This window comes from Pithys albifrons, chromosome 3, assembly GCF_047495875.1.
Source record: "Pithys albifrons albifrons isolate INPA30051 chromosome 3, PitAlb_v1, whole genome shotgun sequence".
NCBI classification, from domain to species: Eukaryota; Metazoa; Chordata; class Aves; order Passeriformes; family Thamnophilidae; genus Pithys; species Pithys albifrons.
The window spans coordinates 1,010,169-1,035,748 of NC_092460.1; the positions used below are offsets into that span (position 1 = coordinate 1,010,169).

Genomic DNA, 25,580 nt, shown 5'->3' on the forward strand with positions numbered 1-25,580 from the left:
GTAATTTTTTCCAATGAGGTTATATTCTGTATTTCATCTATTCTACAACTAAATAATTTACCCTTTGTGATTTATGCCTTTAATTTAGGTTACATTTTTCTCGCTCTGAGGATTGCCGTGTTTGCAGCCAAAGGCTCAGTTCTGCCTGTTGGAGAAGACAAAGTCCTGGGCTGTGTGTTTGGGGATGCAGATCCCAAACCATCCCTCACCTCGGGCTCCACAGCAGGCTCAGGGTCTCTGCTCCAGCCCATCTCTGTGCCAGGGAGAGGTTCCTGGGCTGTGTGTTTGGGGATGCAGATCCCAAACCATCCCTCACCTCGGGCTCCACAGCAGGCTCAGGGTCTCTGCTCCAGCCAATCTCTGTGCCAGGGGGAGGTTCTTGGGCTTTATCCCTCTCAGTGACCACGTTATTCATTTGGAACCCGCTGAATGCCAACAAGTGCTCCTGCAAGCAGCGAGCAAAACCTCCAGCAAACAGTGTGACACTAATCTGTTGTTTGTGCTAAAATACAGAAAGGAAATTACTGCTCGGCTGTCATGAAGCTCATAAAGGAAAAAAGAGAAATGCCACCGCAGAAGAATAAGCTTCAAAAGAAAGTTCCATTATCAGTTTGTTTCATGCCTTGTAGCTCCAGCTGCAAACAATCCCCTCCACAAACACCCCCTCAAGATAAATGGCAGAGCAGCTCGGGTGGTGCTGGGGAGATAAAGCCACAACTTGTCTGTTTGGGGGAGGGAGGATTGCTGAGCCTGCCACTTCATTTTGTTACATCTCATCACCATCTTGGGGGAGAAAATGAATATGTATCGTCTGTTATCTTGTCATTTTGGAGCCAAACATCTTAAAATACATTTTCTGTGAAATAACCCTGGGGATTTCAAGACCAGAATAAGTTATTAGTGCAATTTGAGCCTGGAGACTCTGTACTCGCCTGAAACATGGCAGAGGCTCTTGCCAGGGTGTGAGAGCTGCTTTTGCTTGTGAACCAAAGGGAAACCAGGAGGCAAAACACCCAAGAAATCTTCCACGGCCCAGAGGCTTCTGCCAAACCAGGTGACCTGAAGCCAAGGGGGGGCAGGCTCTGCTCCCAGGGCACAAGGGGCAGGACAAGAGGGCACGGCCTCAGGCTGGATCAGGGCAGGGGCAGGTGGGACATCAGGAGGAATTTCTCCATGGAAATGGTGCTCAGGCACTGGGAGGGGCTGCCCAGGGAGGTTTGGAGTGCCCAGCCCTGGAGGTGCCCAAGGCAGGACTGGCCGTGGCACTGAGTGCTCTGGGCTGGGGACAAGGTGGGCATTGGGCACAGGGTGGGCTCCAGGGGCTGGGAGGGCTTTGCCAAGGTGGGCATCGGGCACAGGGTGGGCTCCAGGGGCTGGGAGGGCTTTGCCAAGGTGGGCATTGGGCACAGGGTGGGCTCCAGGGGCTGGGAGGGCTTTGCCAAGGGGGACATCGGGCACAGGGTGGGCTCCAGGGGCTGGGAGGGCTTTGCCAAGGTGGGCATTGGGCACAGGGTGGGCTCCATGGGCTGGGAGGGCTTTGCCAAGGTGGGCATCGGGCACAGGGTGGGCTCCATGGGCTGGGAGGGCTTTGCCAAGGTGGGTGTCAGGCACAGGGTGGGCTCCAGGTGCTGGGAGGGCTTTGCCAAGGGGGGCATCGGGCACAGGGTGGGCTCCAGGGGCTGGGAGGACTTTGCCAAGGGGGGCATCGGGCACAGGGTGGGCTCCAGGGGCTGGGAGGACTTTGCCAACCCAAATGATTCTGGGATTTTGTGACTCACATGTACAATCTGATGAGAACATTTAGTGAAGCTCTTGGAGGGCTGGACCTGAGGCTGTGGTGGTGTGGGGGACAGACCTGGTGGCAAATGTCCTTTCAGCCTGGGACACTAATCCTCTGTTTAATGATTTCTGCTGGAATTTCTTAATTTTTCCTCAGGCTCAGGAGGGGCTGAGCCCTTTCCCAGGCAGTGTCTGCTCTGGGGTGCAACCCTTCCCCTGCCACTGGAAAAACCACAAAGAAATAAATCCTTTAAGGTAAGTGCAACTCATACCTAAACATGACATTGGAGAGGACAAAACAAAGGAAAAATAAGCGTTTTTTGAGATTTTCCCATTTCCTGCTGTTGCAGCTGATTGTGTGGGCTGACCTGAGACAGGATCCAGGAGCTTCAGCTGGGGTAGCCAAGCACTGTGACAATCCATGCAAATCTAGGCTGTAATCCTTTTATATTGATGGAAATTAAACTTTTATTCTTGCCATGGATATGGGAGTCTGAAATTCACTTTGGGAAAAAATTCAGGGTTTTATTTTTGGCTCCACTTTCACAATTACTCAGCCCAGGGCATTTTTATGCTGCAGCTCCATTATGTGAAACTTGTGAGTAACATTTTTCTCTCCAGGACTCTACATTTACTCTCTGAATGTTTCACTGAGAATATGACATGATTTAGACTGCAGTGCTTTTCAAAAGCCACCCAGTTTCTGGGAGCAAATGGTACCTGTGGGAGTGGCTGCAGGGAGTCAGCTCTGTTTGTGGTGGGAGCCAGCCAGGAGGTGCCTGGCACTCGTTAAAGCGCTCTGCAAATTACCTCATTAAGTGCTTTCAGACTGGGAAGTGTCTCAGCACTGAGACAGAATGTGGTGGAAGAACAGAGCTCTTCAAAATGGGGCTTTGTAATTACTGGGGGAACAGAGTTCAATCAACCCTCTGCACTCTGATGCACATGAAGTTTAAGGTCTCGGAGCTCCTGGGTGGCACCTGTGGCACCCCTGGCTGGGGCTCAGCCCCACTGCCAGTCTGTGAGCTCTGAGTCCTGGGGAGGGAACTCTCAGATCTGTGTGGACCTGGCTTAGAGCATTTTAGGAACAGATTTACAAAACCAGGTCTGAGTGCCAATGATATTTGTTCTGGAGGGTATTTGGGATGTTTGCTGGGAATGGCTGGGCAGGCACAGGACTGAGGATGAAGAAGAAGTAAAATTCCTCTATTTTGGAATTTCCCAGTGCTGCTGTGTCTGTGAGTCTTGGTTTCCACCTGCCTCCTCTGCACAGCCCTCTCTTCCCTGGGGTCATTGCCCTGTCCCTCCCTACAGACAGTTCTCAGCCCCCTATGCAGGAAGGGCTTTGCTCAATAATTTAGTACTTTGGAAATCTTTGGTTTGTGCCTCCAAACTGAAGTGGACATTTGTCTCCAACTGGCAGGCCATCTGAAATCAATAATATCATCAACTTCACCTGCATTTACAAAGATAATATTTCTGTAATATTGCCTGCATTCAAAGGGAAGAAAAAAGGCTGTGCAGGAGAAAAAGTCATAAAAAAGCACTGCAGAGAAGCAGCATTACTTTTTAGAAAAACTTTTCCAAGGCCATTAATTGAACTTTGTTACAAGATTTAAATGAGATATTGAAAATCAAACACGGCAGCCCAGCTTTAATTGCCTGTTCTCAGCCAGAGCATCAGCTTAGAAATGTAGTTTGTTTCCTCTCTGTAGAGAAAGCTCCAGCAGCCCCCAGAGCCCGGGGCCAGGTGTGGCTGCCTCAGGCTCCACACAGCAGTTCCTCACCCTGTGGGTGGCACAGGCCCGTGCCCAGCACACGTGGAGGGGCATTGCTGGTCCCTCCTTGACACCTGCTCTGTGGGGCTGCTAAAGCAGCTCTGGATGAAAGAGCATTACAGGGGTCTGAAAACTATTGGATTCCCCAGCCCTGGGAGTGTCCAGGCCCAGCTTGGATGGGGTTTGAAGCAACCTGGGCTGGTGGGAGGTGTCCCTGAGGAGTGTTCCCTCACTTCTATTTCCATTTTAAAGTTTCATAACTGCTGAATATTTGATGAGAACAAAGCCCATCCTGGCCGTGGTTCCTGCACGCTGGTGAGCGGCTTTGGGGTCTCACTTTCCTTCCAGGTCTGCATTTAAGGGAGTACCTGGAAATAAATACACCTGCAGGATGCACTTATCCTATTTTTCAGGTATTATGGAGAGACTCCTGACATTGGGAACAGGCAATTCCTGGTGGAGAAGGTTTGGAGCAGCTCGATAGAAGGGACTTTTTGGTGCAGCCTCGGCCCAATAATGGCTGTAATGTCTCACCTAATGGACAACTAAACAGCTCTGGGGAAATTAAGGTAATTCAGAATGTTAATGCTGCAGGTTGAGCAGGAAACAGGGCACATAATCATGGAAAAGAGACCAAAAGTAAACCCAAGGGGCATTAATTCTGTCCCTCCCAGGGGCTGAGCAGCCTTTGCCTGCACAGCTGAGCCCCAGAGCAGTGAAAGGGCATCTGCTGGTGCAGTGGGCACCATTCCAGCCACTTGGGGATCCCACAGGAAGCAGCAGCTGCTCCTCCCTTTTCCCAGAGCCAGTAAATGCCGTGGCAACGTTCATCACCTTCCCCCAGCTCCACTGACACACATCCCAGCTCCTGTGGAGGGAGTGAAACGTGCCCTGGGGAGCCCAAGCTCTGATTTATGGGGCCTGTGCAGGGGGTTCCTACTGCCTGTCCTAAATCTGTTCTCTCTGCATGAATCACAGCCTCAAACCAATGGGAGCTTCTGACCCAAACTTCAACACGTACTTAGAAGCCCCAAGCAGATGAGAACAATAAATTGGATTGCTAAGTGCTGTGTGTGTTGGGAATGGCAGATGCACAGATGGCAGGAGAGGTAAAATGGGACTCAATCTGACAGTTTGGAGAACTGTGATATTTATACCTGGGGAATGCTTCAAGAGAGTGGCTGTGATGATACAGCAGAGTTCCCAACTGCTCATCCCTCTGCTCTGCCTCCTTTTCTTCTGGGTTTTTTAGGTGGGAGCCCAGGATGGAGGGGATTTGGAGCAACCTGATCTAGTGGAAGGTTTTCCTGCCCATGGCAAGGCCAGGAATGAGATGAGCTTTAAGGTCCCTTCCAACCCAAACCATTCCAGGATTCTAAGAGCTGGAGAAGGGCAGGGGGAGGAGGAGGAAGAGCAGGAGGAAGAGGAGGAGGCCTGGGCATTCAGCAGGGTGGGTGTGTGTGCACCAACCCTTCAGTTGGTTCCTTTCCAGGTGATGTGATGCTGCACTTCATCACCAGAGAGAGTGTCCCAGAGTGGCACCCAGTGGGCAGCAGCCTTGGGGGGGATGTGGTGCCAGGGCAGCTGTGGATCTCTGGGGGTGATGCTGAGCTTGCAGTGCTGGGAGTCGCAGGGACTGCAGCTGCACAGCAGTGACTGTGCTGCTCTGCTCCTCTGGAGGAACAGCTGCAGTTGTCCTGCCCACTGTGGACACCAAACCTTGAGATCAGGGCCGTTTCCAGGGGATGTTCCTCACAGGCTGTGTGTGCTGGACCTTTCCCTCCATGGAGCTCCTGCAGAGGAAACTCCTCTGGCATCACCCAGCCCCTCATGGTCCATGTCCAATGGATTACTGCTCCATGGGAATAGCCCCAAGCTCAGGGGCCCCTTTAGAACCCTTGGGGGGGCTGAAGTTTCAGAGAGGGATTTCACCAGCAGCAGAGTCTTTCAGTCTGCAATTGCATTTGCTGCACGTGGGCAGGGGCTTCATTAGGGGCTGTGCCATCTCTTCCTCTGGGCACTAAAGCAGCTCTGTCACAGACTCTTAATGCCCTCTGGGTTTTACTGAGCTGGAAACACTGAAGCAGCCCAATATTTTGGTGTACCCTCAGAACAGGGAGCCTGAACCCACACAAACAGGAGGCCAGCACGTCCCAGCAGTTTAATACTCAGTTAGCCTTTTCTTCTCATTAATTAAGTGGTTGTTTGACTACTAATCCCTATTCATTACCTACCACTTGTGCCATAATTTTGCCTCCTGGGTACTGGAGATTAAAATGCCCAGGACGCTGCCTGAGCCACCGAAGTTACTGGTGGGATCTGTGGTACTTTGTAGACATAAAGTGATTGAAAACATTTATCTTCCCCCCAATTAATAATAAATCAGACCTATTATGATTCTTGCTTTAGGTATTAATTTTAAACAAGCTGTTGAAATACAATCTCTGAGCAAAAAGAGGTACAGAACAGGCTTTGTTTGGACGGAAAACGGAAGTAAAAATGTAAAAAAATACAACTTTATAAAAATTCAGCCTCCTGAAGTAACATATGGCTGCATGTTGGGCTTGGTGAATGAGGACAATTTATGTCTGCAATGACACCATAAATCTGAGCAATTGTGCAGAGATGGAAGATGTGTTGGATGGAGACCAGAAAGGGCTCAGGCAGTAGCTGATGGATCAGCTCTGGGATTGCCCATGGGAGAGTCTGGTCTCATCAGAACAGGATAGGGAGAGTCTGGCCAGGGGTCTGCAGAGATCAGGGATGGAAAGACCCAATAAATGGGGGTTCAAAATGAAATTTTATTGCCACAAACTGAGCAACCCCACAATGGTCTCAAAAAGGTGAAGGAAGTGCTTTGGTGTAGTTTGCCTTTCCCAAAACTTCAGGTTCTGAATTCCCTGGAGGTGATGACTGCAGGCACCCAGGGCCTGGGATTCATTCCCATGGGCTCCTTTGAAGATTTCAACCTAAGACTGAATATTTTACTTCTCTCAGAATTAGCTTTGCTGTCAGGTGTGATTTCTTTGCTATAACATGTGAGTAGAACACTGAGATCAAACAATTTCTGAATGAAAACCAAGAGTCCTACACAGATATATTAGTGTGGGTTTCAACCATTCATTACTTTTTCTCTGAACACTCTGTGTTACTCAGCAGTTTGTTCATAAAAAGGAAGAAAAAGGAGCAAGAGGAGAAATAATAGCAGTGAGGGGGCATGGCAGGAAACACAGTTTGCCTTTGCCAAGCAGGTGAGTGAGCAGAACATCCCTTACCCACAGCAGGGGCAGGTTGGGGTGTGAATGGACAATATTTCCCTTCCTGTGGGGAAAAAAAAATCAGGCTATTGGTCAAGATGTTTCTATGGTAACTGTTATAAGTTGATTTTAGTGACAGATTACAGAGGAAAACTGCAGGGAGGTTTGAGATGATGGAGTTGCATCTGACAGAGCCTGGCAGAGCCTTTTTCGGGAGTTATTGGGCAGTTCTGGTTCTGGTTTATATTTTATGTAGCCATTCATAACCATATATGCATTTTTCATACACCCATTTTCCACACTGGGTGCTGTGGGAGGGCTGTGCCAGAGCCTGGGAACAGGTCCCAGGGGGGCTGTTCTGCTCCAGCAGGAGGGACCCTGCAGGGTGATCACCCCCAGGGGGATGGGGCAGGTGTTGGTTCAACCCCACACCTGTGCATGTCCAGGCATTGTGGTGTTTAAGCTCATTTAGATATCATTTTTAGTTTAATTTTTATATGTATATTAATATAGAGGGAGGGAGAGAGACAGAAAGACTAAGGGAGAGCTAAAGATGTTCAAATAATGTTCTCATCTAACACATCTTTTTTTTCTTTCCTTCCCACTTCTCCTTTCCAGCTGGAGGGAGATGAGAGCCCTGACACGGTGGGTTTGTTGTGCTGTCAGACCTTGGTGTTCCTTATTGCCAAGGTCCATGGAGCTACTCCAGGCTTGTATCAGTGTAGGGCAGAAGTTCCCCATAAATTGTGTATGTGGCAGTTTTTGAACTTTTAGCCAACTGTGGGCCTGAGTTCATTGATCTGCAAAGAATCAGCAAGGGACAAAACTGGAGAATTTTGTTTTTAGAAGTTGCTTCCACTGCAGGTATAAAATCCAGGTACAGGTACAGCAGGCAGAAGAAAGTTAATTTTATTTCTTTTGAAGGGATCAATATTCCAGAAGAGGGAAAGTTCTGTGTCTCCATCTATACTTTTATAAACAGCATTTCATTATGTCCATTATCATAACAGGCCTCTTTATCTCCTCTGTCAATATTTGGCTCCATCAGGCACTGTCTTATCTTTAAAGTGAAAAATCCATCACCATGACAGAAGGGAAAAAACACATTCACACCCACCTGCTAATTTATATTTGAGGCTGGAGGCCCAGGAGTGTTTTAAAGAGCTCCTGCAGGTTTGCATTAATTGTGTGTTGGAGCTGTTGTGCTGAATTCCTGCAGCTCCTCCCCACGGGGCTCAGCAGGGAGGGAAAGAGGAGCACACTCAGCACAGGAGGTGCCAAGTGTCCTGAGCAGCTGCAGCTCCTGTGGCCCAGAGCCCCTCCTGGGGCATCCCCTGGGCACGGGGCAGGAGGAGCTGGGCAGGAGCTGCTGCTTTCCAGCTGCATTGGCTCTTCATCCCCAATTCCTCTGGAATTTTCCCTGCTGACTCACCCAAAGATTGCAAATGCTCTTGTCTCTGTTGGGGTCTGAAGCCCATTTGTGGCTTTCAGGGCTAATTCCAGTTGTGAAGAACCTTCCCTTTGCTCTGAGGAGATTTGTTGCCCAAAGCTCCATGGCCTGGCCATGGGACTGGGGGCCTGGTGGGGCTGGGCAGTCCCCCCCGAGTGAAAAATTAAATGGACATCTCATGATTAAGCCAGACATGAAATTATAACAAAATCTGACTGAGAAGACACTTCTGGAGCCACTCAGGTGCCCCACAGCACAAGAGCTGCTTGACATGGGGCTGCTGAGCATCCTCTTCATGCTTGGAGGGTCAGCAGGGGATGCTGGAGAAGTATCTTCAGCTAAACCCTTCTGAGCTTCCCTTAGCTCTGCAGAAACCACCCAGTACTTTGGCCAGACATTTCACTGCTTTGGTGAGGTCAATATCATTATAAAACCATTGTGGATCTGCTTAGTGAGGGGAGAAAATGTTATTGTTCATTTAACCCTTTCTGCTGGGAAAACCACACCAGGCATTTCAGGTACACTTTGTTTGTGTGCTAATTCATCTTGGAAAAAATAAGTGGTGCATTTTTATTCCATTTGGGCACTGTGCATGGGCACACACTGCAGAGTGAGCCCCAGAGCTGCACAGAGTGGGGCAACACCTGCTCTTGGGGGAGAAATAATTGCAGTGCTTGAACTCCCTGGCAGTGGCAGGAATGAAAATGTGACTTCTTTGTCACTTCAGTGTAGAGGGGGAGTGTGCACGGAGCAGAGGGAGCTCCAGCCTGGCCTCTGCATGTCTTTATTTGACAGAAAACAGTCTCAGCCCCAGATTTCTGGCACACACCAATAAATGCTTCATCACTTCATAGAATTATAAAGAAAAGATTGAAGAAGTTGTCTGTGTATCATTTGTATTTCCTTGAGGGCAAGGAAAGCACCTTTGCAGACTGAAGACAATAAACTTGAATCCCTTTGGGGCCTCTTGTGGTGGGATTTCCCAGCAGGAAAGTCTGGGAGCCCCCAACTGCCCTGACTGCCCCTCAGATCCCTGCCCCCATCAAGGTAAATGTGGCACCTGCAGAGGAATGAGGAAAGGGGAGGGAAAAAATGGATTGAAATGGAGAAAATGTCTTTGGAACAATTGATAAATGTGTGTGTGCCACCTGTCACAGGCAGCATTTCAGAAAGGTGAACACCTTGGCACAGCTAATTGCTGTTCTGCCTCTTAAACTCCTGTGTCATTTCTGATTTCTTACTCTGGTGTTTATCTTCCAGCTAAGGAGATTTTAAATAAAACAAATATTTAGGCTGGTAAAACATGATGGTTTCAATATTTAAGTACAGCAAAGCAAATGAAACTTCACAGTGTAAATATTGAAGGAAAGCAAATAAACCCAGAAACTCACAGGGCTGAAGGAAACTGCCAAAAACCTGAGGAAGACAATTCTGAACCAAAACCAACTTCCAACCAAACCCAACTTTGTAACCAAACCCAGCTTCAAAACCCAAACCTGTGCATTAATCATTTAACCCCCAAGTGGACTGATTTTGTGCATTAAATGGTTTTCCTCACTGGTGGGTTCTGTGTCCTCACACTCTGCTGCTGCCTTGCTCTGTATGTGTGTGGAGAGAGTGGACCCTAAAACCTCATGGTTTTCCCTGGGGATTTTAACATGTCCACACCCCTGTGCAGAGTTCTGGGAGTCTCAAAAAGAGACTCCTCTTGCTGTGCAGAGGACCTGGGAATACCCAGGACTCTGTTCCTTGGCCAGGACTGCCCACCTCTTCCAACTTAATTTATTTTAGTTATTTATTTTCTATCTATATTTTTCCATGTTATTTATTTTTACTCCATGTACATTTTCTTTTGCTGGGCAGGAGTGTGAAGGCGAGTTCAGGCTCTTTGAAGGAGCATTCCTGGGGAAAAATGACTTGTCTTTTCAACTTGCCTCCTTTCTCCACCAGCTTTGACGGGCTCTGAAGCCTCGGGCGTTTCCTCCTGGCTCTTCTTCCTCCCAGCACATTTTCCCCTGTGAAGGAAACCTGTGGTTTTTCATTGTAAATAAACACAACCTTTGTGGAATTTGAAGTGTGTTGGCTTTGAAGTGGTAATTGTGTTGGAGGGAAATGTGGTGGGAACCCTGTCAGGTGCTCGGTGGGGGTGAGAGCAAAGCCCAGCCTGGCTGAGCCTGCACTGAGCGATCCTGAGAGAGGAGCCCTGATGAGCTGGGCCGTGGAGAGGAGACCCTGTGGAGCTGCCACTCCAACCAGAGCAGGAACTATCGGTATCTTCCATGCCCAGGAGACAAATTATGGCACGGGAATAGATCAAAGCTGAGGAAACTATCAAGGGAGTGAAGTGCCAGAGTCCCCCTGGCAGGGCTGGGTGGGACAGCAGTCAGTGCTGAGTAAGGGTCAGGGATGGGTCAGTGCCCAGGGCTGGTGTTCCCCTTGCCCCAGGGGCTGTGCCAGTCCCTGTGCCCTCCCCAATAACTGTGTGTACACCCTTGCCCTCTGCTGTCTGCAGCCTGTACACCAGCCCTGGGCTGAGGAAACACCAGGGGTGTGTGTGGAAGGGAACAGAACAACAGTTCTGGATCATCCTCCTTGTTTCCAGGTCAGAGGATAAGGCCCAGCAGTGGTGCCAGGATGGAAAAGAATGGAGACATTCTGAAAAAGTCTCCTTTGTAAATTTATTCCTAAATTGCACTTTATTTTTCTTTCTTCATTTCTGACAGTCTCCATTTTGATTTCTGCATGACAGATTTACATGAGAGGTGCCTCCCCCCACACCTCCAACAAGGATTGCAGAGCTCCACTTTTGCTGGGTTTTGTTCTGGGTTGATGGCACGTCATAATTCCTGACTCCAGCTGTCCCCACCTTCCAGCCTTCACACAAGACATGGAACTGAGAACCTCTTGTTACCCAGAGCAGCTGTGGCTGCCACAGCCCTGGCAGTGCCCAAGGCCAGGTTGGATGGGGCTTGGAGCCACCTGGGCTGGTGGGAGGTGTCCCAAAAAGGGTATGGAAACACCAAGCAGAAGAGCTGAAGAGGCCAGAAATGCTCCTCCTCTCCCTCTCCCTTTAATGGCCAGCAATCTCTGCTGATTCCCTGATCCCCATTTCTAGGCACAAGGAAAGGCACATGCACAGTAATTTATCTGCCCCAAAGCCACGTGTGCAAGAACAGATACAGGATTATACCAGCTGAAAAGGTAAGAGCAAGGTTCACTTATCTTGTGATTTAATGTAGTAGGAGACAGTCATTTTTATAAGTTAAAAAGCAATAGATTGAGATACACTCACCAGAGATTAGCTGAATTTCTTCCTTGAAGGGGCTCATTGAAATGTATGTGATGTTCATTGTTGTGTGAGATGCTGTTTAAAACTTTTAACAACAAGATAAAAGCTTGTGACTGGGAGAAAGAACTGCTGTCATTGCTGGATTTAATAAATCTTCAGCAGGGACAATAAGCCTGTGATAAAGCCAGACAAAGCCTATTGCTGGGAAGTGATTTTGGCAGGTGGAAAGGAAGGACGTTCCATCATTGTGGTTTGGGACTGTGCATGTCCCTGAGCTGCTGAGACCTTCCTGGAGGCCCAGGAGCTGCTTTGTCATTCCCTGAGGGTGACCTGGGCTCTCAGAATGGCTGGTGGCACAGAGTGCTGGAGTGTGCCCAGTGCCACTTTGGCCCCAGTCAGGCTCAGCACCTGTGCCAGGTGGGTTTGGGAACCCCCAGGGCTGGAGGCTCCAGTGGGGCACAGCCAGTTGGGTTCCACCCTCCTGCAGCAGGGAAATGACATCTGGCAGCCACGGAACCCACCAGGAACCCAAACCCATGGAAATGCCTTCCAGAAGGGTCTTGTCTGACCTGCAGTTGTCAAAGAGGACATTTTCCTTTCTCTTCTTTCCTTTGCAGATGTAGCAACTCTAAACTTTGTGCCCAGGGTTCAGTTGCACCTTGTAATTCCAGACCTTTTCCCCCTGTTTTGATGGAGGGGGCCTGGGGTGGAGCCCCAGGGCCAGGCCAGCCGTGAAAAGCCACCCTTGGAGGAGGGAGCAGCACTGAGATCCATGTCAAGCAAAGGACCTGGGGCTCTGAGGAGCTGTTCTGCTGTGATTGCACCATGGGAGCAGAACCAGCCCCACTGTGCTCCCACCACATCGCTGGCAGTTTTCTGGAGTCCTGCAAGGTTTAAAGGGAACAGTTCCTTCATCTCAAAGTGGCTTAAAGGGATTACCCAACACCCCTGGAATAAAGCCAAGATCTACTCCAGATTTGGTAACAAATGAGAGATGATATGAAATCAATGAATAAACAGAAGCTGACAAAAGACCACAGAAACCAGTTTACATGAATCCCCCAGTAGCTTAGATTGGGACTTTTGTCCCTTGGTCCTGATCCAGGAGAGGATTAAAGTCATTGCCATGTGCTGCCCATCGAGCCTTCTGCCAAACATTCTGAGTGAGTTCCAGCAGGGGCTGGAAGGGAAAGCTGATCCTGTTCCCTGCAGGTCCATTTTCTGCACAGGGTTTATTTTTAGGTTATAGGCAGCCAAGGCCTCAAAAAACAAGCATCAAAAACTGGAGGAAAAAAATAAAGTTGAAATCATTCTTAAGGGAAAAAAAGGATTTCTCTTCTTGGGTGGAATGAAGTGAAAGCTGGTGCTGAAAATGAAGGTTACTGAAAAGAAATGTGTGGTACAAATAGAATCATAAAATCATTAAGGTTGGCAATTACCTTCAGGATTATCCAACCTTCAACCAAGCACCACTGTGCCAACTAAACCATATCCAAAGTGCCAGGTCTGCTCAGTTTTTGAACAATTCCAGGCGTGGCTACTCCACCACTTCCCTGGGGAGCCTCTTCAGTGCTTGGCCTCTCTTTCAGGAAAGGAGTTTTCACCAGTACAAAGCTGTGGCTGCACCAGGAACCCATAACCCTCCTTCTTCTTTCCCTCAGCACACATCAAATAATCTGTGGAGATTGGCAGGCTCAGAGTGGAACAGGGAATTGAAGTTGGCAGCTCCCACTGTGGGAGGTGGAAGTTCCAATCCATCTCCTGCCAGGTGTGGGCTGAAGGTGAACAATGACCAGAAACAAGCCTGGAGGGCACTGCCCAGACCTTCTGGGCTCCAGGTCTTGGAACCTCATGTGTTCAGCCAATACTCAAAATTGGCCTGTTTTCCATGGCTTTGGGAAAGGCCGGGGACACTGAGGGCTGGTGGTGGAATTGTGAGCCAGGAGAGCAGCAGCAAAGCCTGGCTGAGCTGGGTGGAAGCAGCAGCCCAGCCCTCAGCTCTTATTAATCTAATATAAATAATATTAATTATGCCTGCAGCACAAAAAGCAATTATCAAAATATTTTGCTAAACATCTTACAGAGAGGGCTATTTACCAAAAAACACTCGAGTGTATCAAAGCCTTGACAAAAAGCTGTCTTAGAAATTAATAAATATGTTTGATTAGCACTTCCATGGATGCACAGATTCTGTATATGGGAGCATTATAGTGCATTTCATTATATATAAAGGCAATTAATGTCACAAATGAAGACTAAACTCTGACTCAGGCTAAATAATTGTCATTATCTATCATATAACATGCCCAGAAAGCTTAACTCTGCCATGATTTTTATGAACAATAAACTTGGCATTTACATACCAAAACAATTTGGTGTAATTCAGACTCAATAATAAATGGCAACAACAACAAAAAAATCACTCCCATTCTTCAGGATTTTTTCCCAGCATGATCACATGGACATTTCCCACTGTGTGCTCATCATGATGAGAAGGGAAAAGATCCGATCTCTGTGGTGTGTGCTGTGGATGCCAGGGCAGAGCCTGAGAGTGAGGGCTGTGTGATGTGTGTGTGTGTGTGTGAGGGTGTGTGTGATGTGTGTGTGTGTGTGTGAGGGTGTGTGTGTGTGTGTGTGAGGGTGTGTGTGTGTGTGAGTGTGTGAGGGTGTGTGTGATGTGTATGTGTGTGTGTGTGTGAGTGTGTGAGGGTGTGTGTGATGTGTGTGTGTGTGTGTGAGGGGGTGTGTGTGTGTGTGTGTGTGTGTGTGATGTGTGAGGGTGTGTGTGTGTGTGTGTGAGGGTGTGTGTGTGGGTGTGTGTGCGTGAGTGTGTGAGGGTGTGTGTGAGTGTGAGTGTGATGTGTGTGAGTGTGAGGGTGTGTGTGATGTGTGTGTGTGTGTGAGGGGGTGTGTGATGTGTGTGTGTGAGGGGGTGTGTGATGTGTGTGTGTGAGTGTGTGAGGGTGTGAGGGTGTGTGTGAGTGTGAGAGTGTGTGAGTGTGAGGGTGTGTGAGGGTGTGTGTGATGTGGGTGTGGGTGTGTGAGAGTGCGTGTGGGTGTGTGTGTGATGTGTATGTGTGTGTGTGTGTGTGAGGGTGTGTGTGAGTGTGAGAGTGTGTGTGTGTGTGTGTGATGTGGGTGTGGGTGTGTGAGAGTGTGTGTGTGTGTGTGTGAGGGTGTGTGTGATGTGTATGTGTGTGTGTGTGATGTGTGTGTGAGAGTGTGTGATGTGTGTGTGTGTGTGTGCGTGTGTGAGTGTGAGACTGTGTGATGTGTATGCGTGTGTGGGTGTGTGGGTGTGGGTGTGTGAGAGTGGGTGAGGGTGTGTGAGAGAGTGTGTGAGGGTGTCTCTGTGTGTGATGTGAGGGTGTGTGAGGGTGTGTGAGGGTGTGTGAGGGTGTGTGAGGGTGTGTGAGGGTGTGTGAGGGTGTGAGTGTGAGAGTGTGGGGGTGTGGGGGTGTGGGGGTGTGGGGGTGTGGGGGTGTGGGGGTGTGGGGGTGTGGGGGTGTGGGGGTGTGTCACTGTGTGTGTGTGTGATGTGTATGTGTGGGTGTGTCAGTGTCTGTGTGTGTGTGTGTGTGTGAGTGTGAGAGTGTGTGTGGGTGTGTGTGATGTGTATGTGTATGTGTGTGATGTGTCAGTGTGTGTGTGTCAGTGTGTGTGTGGGTGTGTGTGTGTGTGTGATGTGTGTGGGTGTGTCAGTGTGTGTGTGTGTGTGAGGGGCTGCTCGGGCTCCTTGTGTTGGCAGCCCCTCAGGGAGGTCACTCCCTGCCTTGCCTGGGTCTCTTCCAGCTGCAGGTGGCTTTCCATGGCGGTGCAGAGCCTGTGGTCCCCTCCTGCTCCACATCCTCTTACCTCAGACCATCATTTCTCTGCTCCCAGGGCTCTGTGCTGCAGCTCTGCCTTCACCTGAGTCTGCAGTGCCTGTGAACACAAACTCGGGGGGTTTGGGGAAAATCCCACCAGCTTTCCCTGTCCAAAGGTGAAACATCCCCCATTGACAACTGCCATTTACAAGGCATAAAATCTTTGCAGTCTTAAGGCAAAGGCATCTGCTCAGGTCACAGGGGCAATACCACACTGACAGGGACCCAGCCAGCCCTGCCACCCCCGTGGGAGGGACCCAACCAGGCCTGTAACACGTATGTACTCAGTGGGTAATGACATGAAGAGGTTATGAAAACAAGGGTAGTGCTGCACTGATGCCAAGTAGAGTCAATTGTAAGATAAAAGACTCTAAATGGAGTTAAAGGCTCATTTAGTTGTGTTTGGAAACGAGCTGTGTGGGTGTAGAGTGTGGTGCAGCTTTGGAACAGAAAAGGAAATATTGATCAGCAGTCCCCAGAGCACCTTCCCCTGTGGCAGCTCCTCAGCCAGTGCCTTGCAGGTGTCAGGGACTCACTGCAGAGTTCAGGGCACACACACAGGGTGTGGAGGTGATTAAAACATTACTAATGCATTAATATCATTAAATATTTTTAATGCAACAAGCATGATTGTGCAGGGAGTATCAATGCTGTGTGTAGATGTTGCAGCAGGATGCCCTGCCTGAAACGGGATCTGCAGGCAGAGGGATGGAACATCAGTGGCCACACTTTAACAAACAATGCAGCCCATGAACCACAGCAAACCTCCCCCCCAGCAGAACATAAAATAAACAGTAAATGAAAGGCTCAGCTTTTCTTCTCTGTTGGATCTAATGCAGCATTACCTGGGGGAAGAAATGAAACCCCAGCCCCACATCCTCCCTCCCAGAAGCACCATTCCTCTTTCCACCTCAGTCCCCCCTTCACCAGAAAAAAAAAGTGAAAAACAAACCAGCAAGCTATTTTTTTTTTGCCCATTCTGAAAGAAAATGAGTCTTTGAGCAAAAAACATTCTTTGATGGTGACATACTTACTTAGCCCAATGCTGGCTCTGTCCTTGTGTTTGTGGAAAAAGGCAACCACTGCAGAGCCTCTGCCTTCAGCATTTGCTGCCAATTAGTTTGTTGCTAACAAAGCCTTTACTTGGGTGCGATTTCAGCTGTTGTCAGCTGTAATTCATTATTAGATCAATGAATATTCACACCCCACCAAGGCCTTGCCCCCACCCCTGCAGTGCCCACAGTCAGCCAGGGCTGACATGGGGATCTTCATCACAATGTGCCAGGGCCAGTGGCACAGCTGGCACAGCTGCTTCTGATGCTGATTAACTTCATCAGTGTAATTGGTGAAGTTGTCTGGAGCAAATGGGAGGCCAGACACCTTCCCAGGGATCCATCGTGGTGCCTGTGCTGGTGCTGTGTCACATCAGGAAGGACTTTCCTCTCACCTCCATTTGGCCCTTCTCCTTCCTCAGCTCACCCAACCTTTGCCTGCCAGATTGACTCTCATTAATTGCCCCCCTAATTGTGTCCTGCTGTGCTATTGAATGTGATGCTCTACAGAGCCATGGCCCACCTCAAGGGCTGAGGACATCTCTGGAGACACAGACTCAAGGGTTGTCTCTGTGGGTCTCCAGTTTGGCTTTTGGGGTTGTCACAGATCCTGCAAAGTCCCTTTGAAACACTTTCCCTCACATCAGGCACCAGCTCCCCCAAGACCTTTCCAGACCCACTTTCTGTGCTCCTCTTGTCGGGTTTTTGGGTTTCATCTGCCAACATCAGAAAATAAATATTAGTCACAAGGGGGGAAGGGGGAGGGAGCAACTGAAAAAATATATTTATTGGAGTAAATAAAAAAAGTTAACCAAAATCCTTTATTGATACATTCTTGGATAATATCACAGGATCGAGAGAATGGAAAGGGAGGGAGGAGGTTGCGGCAAAGGTGGGTTTCACTAAATTGGCACATAAGCAGCAAGATTAACGAAATTACTTATTACAAACAGTATAAAACATACATGCTTCTGTAAGTCCTTACCACACTGGTCAGTCATGGTGGGGCATCAACAGAGAAAAACCTCAAGACATGTAAAAGCCAAATTCTTTCCTCCAAATATCATAAGAATCATTGAAATTATTGCAAAATAGTCATATACCTTAAAGAAAAGAACAAAATCGAACACAAATACAAATATCAAACATAAATTATTAACATGTACCATAAAATACATTACTGGCATGCATTCCAAAGATCAAGACCTCTACTAGAACTCAGCAAAAATCCTTCTGCTTCCTCTGCAGCCCATCGGAGGTGTGAGGGGGGGACGAACTTCGCCAGCACAGTTTTTGGTCTTTAAATTCTTTTTCTGTTTGTTTGGTTAAAAAAAATAAGGTATATGGATTGCAGTGATCCAAGAGCAGTCACCCAGGTCACGTCCAGGGGTCTGAGCTCCTCAGTGCCGGTGGGTGTGAGAAGAGCCGAGAGCTCAGGCGCTCGCTCAGCTGTGCCTCCCAGAACAGGCAGTGACCTCGGAACGACATGATGGCAATAGCAAAACTCCTCACAAACTGTACAGAGAGTTCCAAAACTCGCAGTCTGGAAGTACACAGAAAGACAGAGAGAGCCCCTTGGAGTCCTGCGGGCCGCGGGCGGCCGGCGCGGGATGGTCCCTGCGCGGGGCTGGAGCGGCGCCGGGAGCGAGGGCAGCGCTGGCACCGCCGCGGGCACCGCCGGCACCGCGGGGCGAGGGGTGCTGAACCCGGCCAGCCGCTTAGATCACCAGGTTGTTGTAGCTGACGTACTTCTTTTTTGCAGCAGGGCCTGCAAGAGAAGCACAGAAGGGTCAGCGCCGCGGGCAGAGCCCCTTGGAGGGGCTGGCACTGCTCTGCACCCCTGAGCCCACCCCTCGGGCTCCAGCCCAGCAGGGCAGCCCCAGCCTGGGCTCCAGCTCCACCTCCAGCCCAGCAGGGCAGCCCCAGCCTGGGCTCCAGCTCCAGCTCCAGCCCAGCAAGGCAGCCCCAGCCTGGGCTCCAGCTCCAGCTCCAGCCCAGCAGGGCAGCCCCAGCCTGGGCTCCAGCTCCAGCTCCAGCTCCAACTCCAGCTCCAGCCCAGCAGGGCAGCCCCAGCCTGGGCTCCAGCTCCAGCTCCAGCCCAGCAAGGCAGGCCCAGCCTGGGCTCCAGCTCCAGCTCCAGCTCCAGCTCCAGCCCAGCAGGACAGCCCCAGCCTGGGCTCCAGCTCCAGCTCCAGCTCCAGCTCCAGCCCAGCAGGACAGCCCCAGCCTGGGCTCCAGCTCCAGCTCCAGCTCCAGCTCCAGCCCAGCAAGGTAGCCCCAGCCTGGGCTCCAGCTCCAGCTCCAGCCCAGCAAGGCAGCCCCAGCCTGGGCTCCAGCTCCAGCTCCAGCTCCAGCTCCAGCTCCAGCCCAGCAGGGCAGCCCCAACCTGGGCTCCAGCTCCAGCTCCAGCTCCAGCCCAGCAGGGCAGCCCCAGCCTGGGCTCCATCTCCAGCTCCAGCCCAGCAGGGCAGCCCCAGCCTGGGCTCCAGCTCCAGCTCCAGCCCAGCAGGGCAGCCCCAGCCTGGGCTCCAGCTCCAGCTCCAACTCCAGCTCCAGCCCAGCAGGGCAGCCCCAGCCTGGGCTCCAGCTCCAGCTCCAGCTCCAGCCCAGCAGGGCAGCCCCAGCCTGGGCTCCAGCTCCAGCTCCAGCCCAGCAGGGCAGCCCCAGCCTGGGCTCCAGCTCCAGCTCCAGCTCCAGCTCCAGCCCAGCAGGGCAGCCCCAACCTGGGCTCCAGCTCCAGCTCCAGCTCCAGCTCCAGCCCAGCAGGGCAGCCCCAGCCTGGGCTCCAGCTCCAGCTCCAGCTCCAGCCCAGCAGGGCAGCCCCAGCCTGGGCTCCAGCTCCAGCCATTGCCATAAACCAAATTAGCACTGATTGATTTTGTTGGGCTCCTGCAGTCTGGGTGACCTCAGTGCTGCGGCACCACGATGAGATCCTATTAAGATTTCTTTTTTTTAAAAACAGTGACATTTCCTCCAACTTCTTAAATCTCCTGAGCTAAACGTGGCTTTTCTCAGGAATAAAGCAATTCTGACTCAAGTTTTATGACTTCTGAGAATTTTTCAATATAGGGATGAAGGTACCAGCGTCCCTAATTATGACCTTCAAATCCAATCTGTTTGCAAACAGAAGGGAATCAAAGCAGTCAGGAAGAACTTTGTGAGTGCTGCTACACACTCCTGTCAGGAAAATCTGCAAATATTTGCAGCTGAACACAAAGCAAAATGTTCTGCAGTAGTCTGGAAACACTGACAGATTCGGGACACAGAATATTCTGAGCTTGGAGGGACCCACAAGGACCACCCAGTCCAACTCCTGGCCCTGCAATGACACCCCAACAATCTCACCCTGTGCCCCAGAGGATCTTCCAAATGCTGCTGGAGCTCTGGCAGCCTTGGGGCTGTGCCCACTGCCCTCTGGGGGAAGAGCTTGTCCTAATATTCAACCTAAACCTCCATAGAGACCAAAAGAAGAGCCTGTATTTACAGTTACCATAGTTTGCTAAAACACTCAAGCCTAAATCCCACTGTCTTTGAGAGAATTTGGCATAACTTAACCTGTTTGCTGAGTATTTCCAGGCTGCTGAACCAGGACAGACTCCACTGTCCCTTGGGATCATGTTTTTAACATGGTGTGTTTCGTTGTAAATCTTTCTCAGAGGAAGATTTAAGAGACACCGTGGAAAAAGAGGCAACAACAACAGAGTTTGCTCTGCAAATCTGCTTTTCAAACAGCCTTGGTTTTGGACATCCCAGGGCTCCTCTCAGCCCCTCTGCAAAATCAGATGTTTCCCATGGTGTTCACTGTGTTTTAGTGACAAAGGAAGGATTTTACTCCCAGGTATTTCCAAGGCTGTTGTGTAGGAGCCTCCTGTGTATCTCCAGTCCTTTGCAGTATTATCCTGAACCCCCACCCAACATGTCCCTGAAGAGTCAGAGCTGTCTGTTCAATCAAGGACTGAGTCCACAAAGTGCTGATCATCTTCAGTTCCCATTAACATCTCTTGGACACGAAGGTGTCCAGCATCTGACAGGATAAAACTCATTATCCTCCAAGGCTACATTGCACATATCCAGGAGACTGTGGAATGCTCTTAAATGCTGAAGAGGGGTAAAATGAGCCCAGGAAAAGGAAATGTCATCATGGAACAGGTTGCAAAGTAATTCCATGCATTATTTTCTGATAAACTTCAGCTTTAGCCATTACAAGCTCCAATTTCAAACAGCAGCAGTTTCTGTGACAGATTTGGATGCTCTGCACTGCTGGGTCACATCATGTCACCCCTCCCAGGAGGCCTGGGGTGTTACTGGGGCTTTCAGCAAACCTGACCATTGTGCTGGTGAGTTTTCTCACTAATTCAGCCCCAGTAGCTCAGCTCTCATTTCTGATAGGACAGTGAACTCCTGGTGCCCAAAGGGCTGAGCCAAGAGGTGCTGTGGGTGAAGTCCTCCTGTGGGTTCTCTGTGCATGGATGGGCTCTGACCTCAGGCAGGGATGCTCCCCCTGGCCCAGCTCTGCTTCCCTGGAATGCTGTCACTGACAAAAGCATCATCCATAATTTAGACTAAACAATCAATAAGAGCTCCCTGGTTATTTTAGGAGTGGAAAGACAATCTTCCTTGGGTTTAAAGGCTGTTAGACCAGAGAAGATCATGTCTCCTGATAGGTGTTGGTGCATTTCACTGCTCTGCTCCTGCACTAACTCCAGGAACCTGGACCTCAGCCCACGCACAATTCCAGACACACTCCGGTCTTGAAGGCTTCAGGAGAGAGACAGTCTGCTTGCTCACAAATCTCTGCTGAGTCTCAGCTCATCATTATCATTGGCTATTAGCACCAGGTATGGATTTGATTTTCCTCAAAGAAATTAATTTGCATGAAAATGTGGGATGCTAATGGAACATCAGCATTACCAGGATTCTCCATGTTTTAATCCAGGAGACATGAGCATGGACTGTTCTTCAAACAGGAGCAGACACACATCTCCCATGTGATGCCTTCCCAACAGCACCCACACACTGTCCTCTCCTGCCTTCCCAACAGCACCCACACACTGTCCTCTCCTGCCTTCCCAACACTGACCACACACTGTCCTCTCCTGCCTTCCCAACAGCACCCACACACTGTCCTCTCCTGCCTTCCCAACACTGACCACACACTGTCCTCTCCTGCCTTCCCAACGCTGACCACACACTGTCCTCTCCTGCCTTCCCAACACTGACCACACACTGTCCTCTCCTGCCTTCCCAACGCTGACCACACACTGTCCTCTCCTGCCTTCCCAACACTGACCACACACTGTCCTCTCCTGCCTTCCCAACGCTGACCACACACTGTCCTCTCCTGCCTTCCCAACGCTGACCACACACTGTCCTCTCCTGCCTTCCCAACAGCACCCACACACTGTCCCCTCCTGCCTTCCCAACACTGACCACACACTGTCCTCTCCTGCCTTCCCAACGCTGACCACACACTGTCCCCTCCTGCCTTCCCAACACTGACCACACACTGTCCTCTCCTGCCTTCCCAACACTGACCACACACTGTCCTCTCCTGCCTTCCCAACGCTGACCACACACTGTCCCCTCCTGCCTTCCCAACGCTGACCACACACTGTCCTCTCCTGCCTTCCCAACACTGACCACACACTGTCCTCTCCTGCCTTCCCAACACTGACCACACACTGTCCTCTCCAAACAACACACACCTGCTCATTGATACACATATAATTATGTCAGCCTTGGCTGGCCATTGCCTTGGACTCGCTGCAGTGAGCCCAGAGCTGCACATGCAGCATCTGCAGTGCTGGACCATCCATTCCTGTGTGCAGAGACACAGCCCAGCTGTGTCCACCCCCCTTTCCAGAGCTGGGTGCAAAGGAACACCAAAGGGGCCATGGGAGGAGCAGGGGCTGGCAGATATTTTTAAGTACAAAATACATGTGGGAAGGAAAGGTCCTGGATCCTGCCTGTTTGCAGATAAATGTGCTCGAGCCATTTGCACCCTAGAACTTGTTTGGGAAAATGGGCACCTTTTTCCCACCACCATTCCTGACATTCCCTTTTCTGCTAATTTTCTGCTAATTAGCAGTGAAGAGCAACAATGTTCATAGGAGAATAAATTGGTATGAGGGGTACCTGGAGGATGCAGCCTCAAACACACAGTCAGGACCACCACACAATCTGCAATTCAGCCACAGGTAACCACACAGAGCCACAGAATCACTGAGGTTGGAAAACCCTCCAGGATCACCAAGTCCAACCTTTGACTGATACCACCCCACACATTAAACCACAGCACTGAGTGCCAAGTCTGTTTGCTTTTTGAACACTTCCAGGATGGTGGCACCACCACCTCCCTGGGCAACCTGTTCCAAAGCCTGATCACTCTTTCAGTGCATTATTTTTTCCTAATATCGAACCTGAATCCCCCTGGTGCAGCTTGAGGCAGTTTCCCCTTGTATCACTGGTTGCCTGGGAGAAAAGCCTCACCCCCACCCTGCCACATCCTCCTGTCAGGGAGTTGAGGAGAGCAATAAAGTGCCCCCTGAGCCTCCTGTTCTCCAGGCTGAGCCCCCCCAGCTGCCTCAGCTGCTCCTCACAGGGTTTGTCATCACAGACACCCATAGGCAGAGCACAGCACAGGATGCTCCAGCTCCCATTACAGTTTTGCTTTAACTTGGCTTGGAAAGAAAATTGTTTTGTCCTTGTTCTGGTGCAACATGACCTGGGCTGTCACACCTGAGAAAGGTCAGGAAGCTGCATGCAGGAATGCAGAGTGATGGGGTGTCAGACTGTGTTACTGCTCACACACAGGGCTGGCCAGCCCGGCCCCCTCTGCTGCTGCTGCTGCTGCTGCTGCTGCTGCTGCTGCTGCTGCTGCTGCTTTATGGGCATCACACACGCTCTGCATTTGAAGGCAAAAGGAACTATGGAAAACCAAGAGAGCCACAGCAATGCCTTCCAGGAGCAGCTGAAAAGAGGCCCCTTGGTCACCACAAACCCCAGACACCTCAGCACAGCATCACTTTGGGGTGTGACTGTTCAGGAGAGTGACACCCACCTGAGCTCTGGGGTGTCCCCTCAGAGTTATGCTGTGCCCCTTCCCACTCTCCATAAGCAGATCCCTCCCTCCTCCCCCATACCCACCCATGTGCAGACACCTCCAGGCTGCAGCAACACCACCCAGTGAGGGCACCCTGGAAGCCAAACAGCCCTTCCTTAAAGCACAATGATGAAGGCAATGCCCTTCCCTTTCAGCAGGGGGGCAGTGAGAGCTCCCCCATCCCCTTCCAGGAGGGAGGAACAGGATTGGAAATAGCTGCAGCTCTGGGCCAACAACACATTAAAAACAAACACTCAGGAGCAAAAATCCTCTTTGGATATATAAGTTTCATCACTTCACTGGTTTTCATTATCTTGAGCACAGGCCACAAAGAAAGGAGCTCCCCCAGCATCCCAGAGCAAGGCAGAGCTGTCAATACTGACTCAGAGTGAGATTTAATCACTTGCACTTCAATTTTATGCACATTTGTAACCTCTTCCATGCTTAAAGAGAAAAGATTTACAGTGCAAGAAATGAAGTTTATTGCAGCCCTCAGGCATCTCAGGCTATCAAACGTATGAAACATCATCTCAGCACTCCCAGCTCTGAGCAGGAAGGGACATCATGATGGCTCTGAGCCTGGGACTCCTGCTCTCATTCCCTCTGCAGTCACTGTGGCAGGTAATTCTTACCTTCTCTCTTTCATTTCCTTAATTCTGGCTTAGCAACCTGTATCATTTGTGCCAGGCAGAGTGGAGGCTGATTGTTAAATCCTACTCCTAGTCCATCTCAAAGCAGAAAGGGTGTCGTGGCTCCTCCTCCATCTCTGCCAGACAGACTGAGCTGTGCCCATGCTCTGCTGCCTTTAAATTGGGGAATTCATGAGAACGAGAGGAAAGCAACAGGCCTCAGTGATTCTACATGCTTGCCCAAACCCCAACAAATGGAATGAAGCTTGGAGAAAATAGTTTAAAATTTGGTATCTAAATGTAAATGAATTGTTCTATCACATTTTGACATCTCTCTGCTGTGCTGCCATGGTGTGCTGGCACCTCATCTGGTCCCCAGGTGCCTGCAGTTGTACAAACCTATTTCCCCCTGTGTTGAGGGTCCTCACAGCCTGAGCCACGTGGTGCTTATGCAGATGAGCAAAAGGAACCTCATGTTTTAATAATAGAATGCAAATATATTAAATTACAAATATAACATTAGTAAGAGTGTGTTCCTCCCTAATTGCTTTACAGCCTCCTCTTCTCACAAACTGCACCATCCCCAGCTGTCAGATCTGTCACTCTGTGAGAGCAGTGCCAGTCAGTGCTGGGGACTGGGGACAGGCAGGAACAGCAGTGCCAGGCTGGGCATGGGCAGGCCCAGCAGCAGGGCACAGACAGGGCTGGGCAGATGCTGCAGGTGCATTTGTGCCTCAAGAACACTCACGTGCCCATCACATCCCATCCCACCACACAGCTGCCAGTTCTGAATGCCCCATATGCCACCCAGGGCTACCTTTTACCTTTAGGGCTTCCTTAGTATCATCCCTTTCCAAAATGGCTCTTTACCCACCTGTGACACAGCCCTGAGCACACCCAGACTGCAGAGCAACTCCAGGGAGTGCCACTGCTCCAGGGAGTGCCACAGCTCCTCCAGGGAGTGCCACACAGCTCCAGGGAGTGCCACACTGCCCCAGGGAGTGCCACTGCTCCAGGGAGTGCCACTGCCCCAGGGAGTGCTACACTGCTCCAGGGAGTGCCACACTGCCCCAGGGAGTGCCACACAGCTCCAGGGAGTGCCACTGCTCCAGAGAGTGCCACAGCTCCTCCAGGGAGTGCCACTGCTCCAGAGAGTGCCACACTGCTCCAGAGAGTGCCACACTGCCCCAGGGAGTGCCACACTGCTCCAGGGAATGCCACACTGCTCCAGGGAGTGCCACAGCACCTCAGGTGAGTGCCACACTCCTCAAGTGAGTGCCACAGCACCTCAAGTGAGTGCCACACTCCTCAAGTGAGTGCCACACTGCTCAAGTGAGTGCCACACTCCTCAAGTGAGTGCCACAGCACCTCAAGTGAG

The 25,580-nt window shown here is 50.4% G+C and overlaps 1 protein-coding gene and 1 long non-coding RNA gene across 5 annotated transcripts in view; one reads left to right on the plus strand and one right to left on the minus strand.

Annotated features, from left to right (window-relative positions):
- The first annotated feature begins 1,738 nt into the window (after positions 1-1,738).
- Positions 1,739-10,278, plus strand: LOC139669232 (uncharacterized). Its single transcript, XR_011697212.1, has 3 exons — positions 1,739-2,034; positions 3,971-4,126; positions 10,215-10,278. It is a non-coding gene; the product is annotated as an uncharacterized lncRNA (long non-coding RNA).
- A 6,954-nt stretch (positions 10,279-17,232) lies between these two features.
- GRM7 (glutamate metabotropic receptor 7) overlaps positions 17,233-25,580 on the minus strand; it is a 247,074-nt gene continuing 238,726 nt past the window's right edge. For all 4 annotated transcript variants that reach the window (XM_071550186.1, XM_071550185.1, XM_071550184.1 and 1 more), the window contains one exon: positions 17,233-18,239. Coding sequence is in view for 2 of the 4 variants with exons in the window: in XM_071550184.1 (XP_071406285.1) it covers positions 18,190-18,239 (50 nt within the window). In the remaining 2 variants the exon portion in view is untranslated. The remainder of the gene's footprint in view (positions 18,240-25,580) is intronic.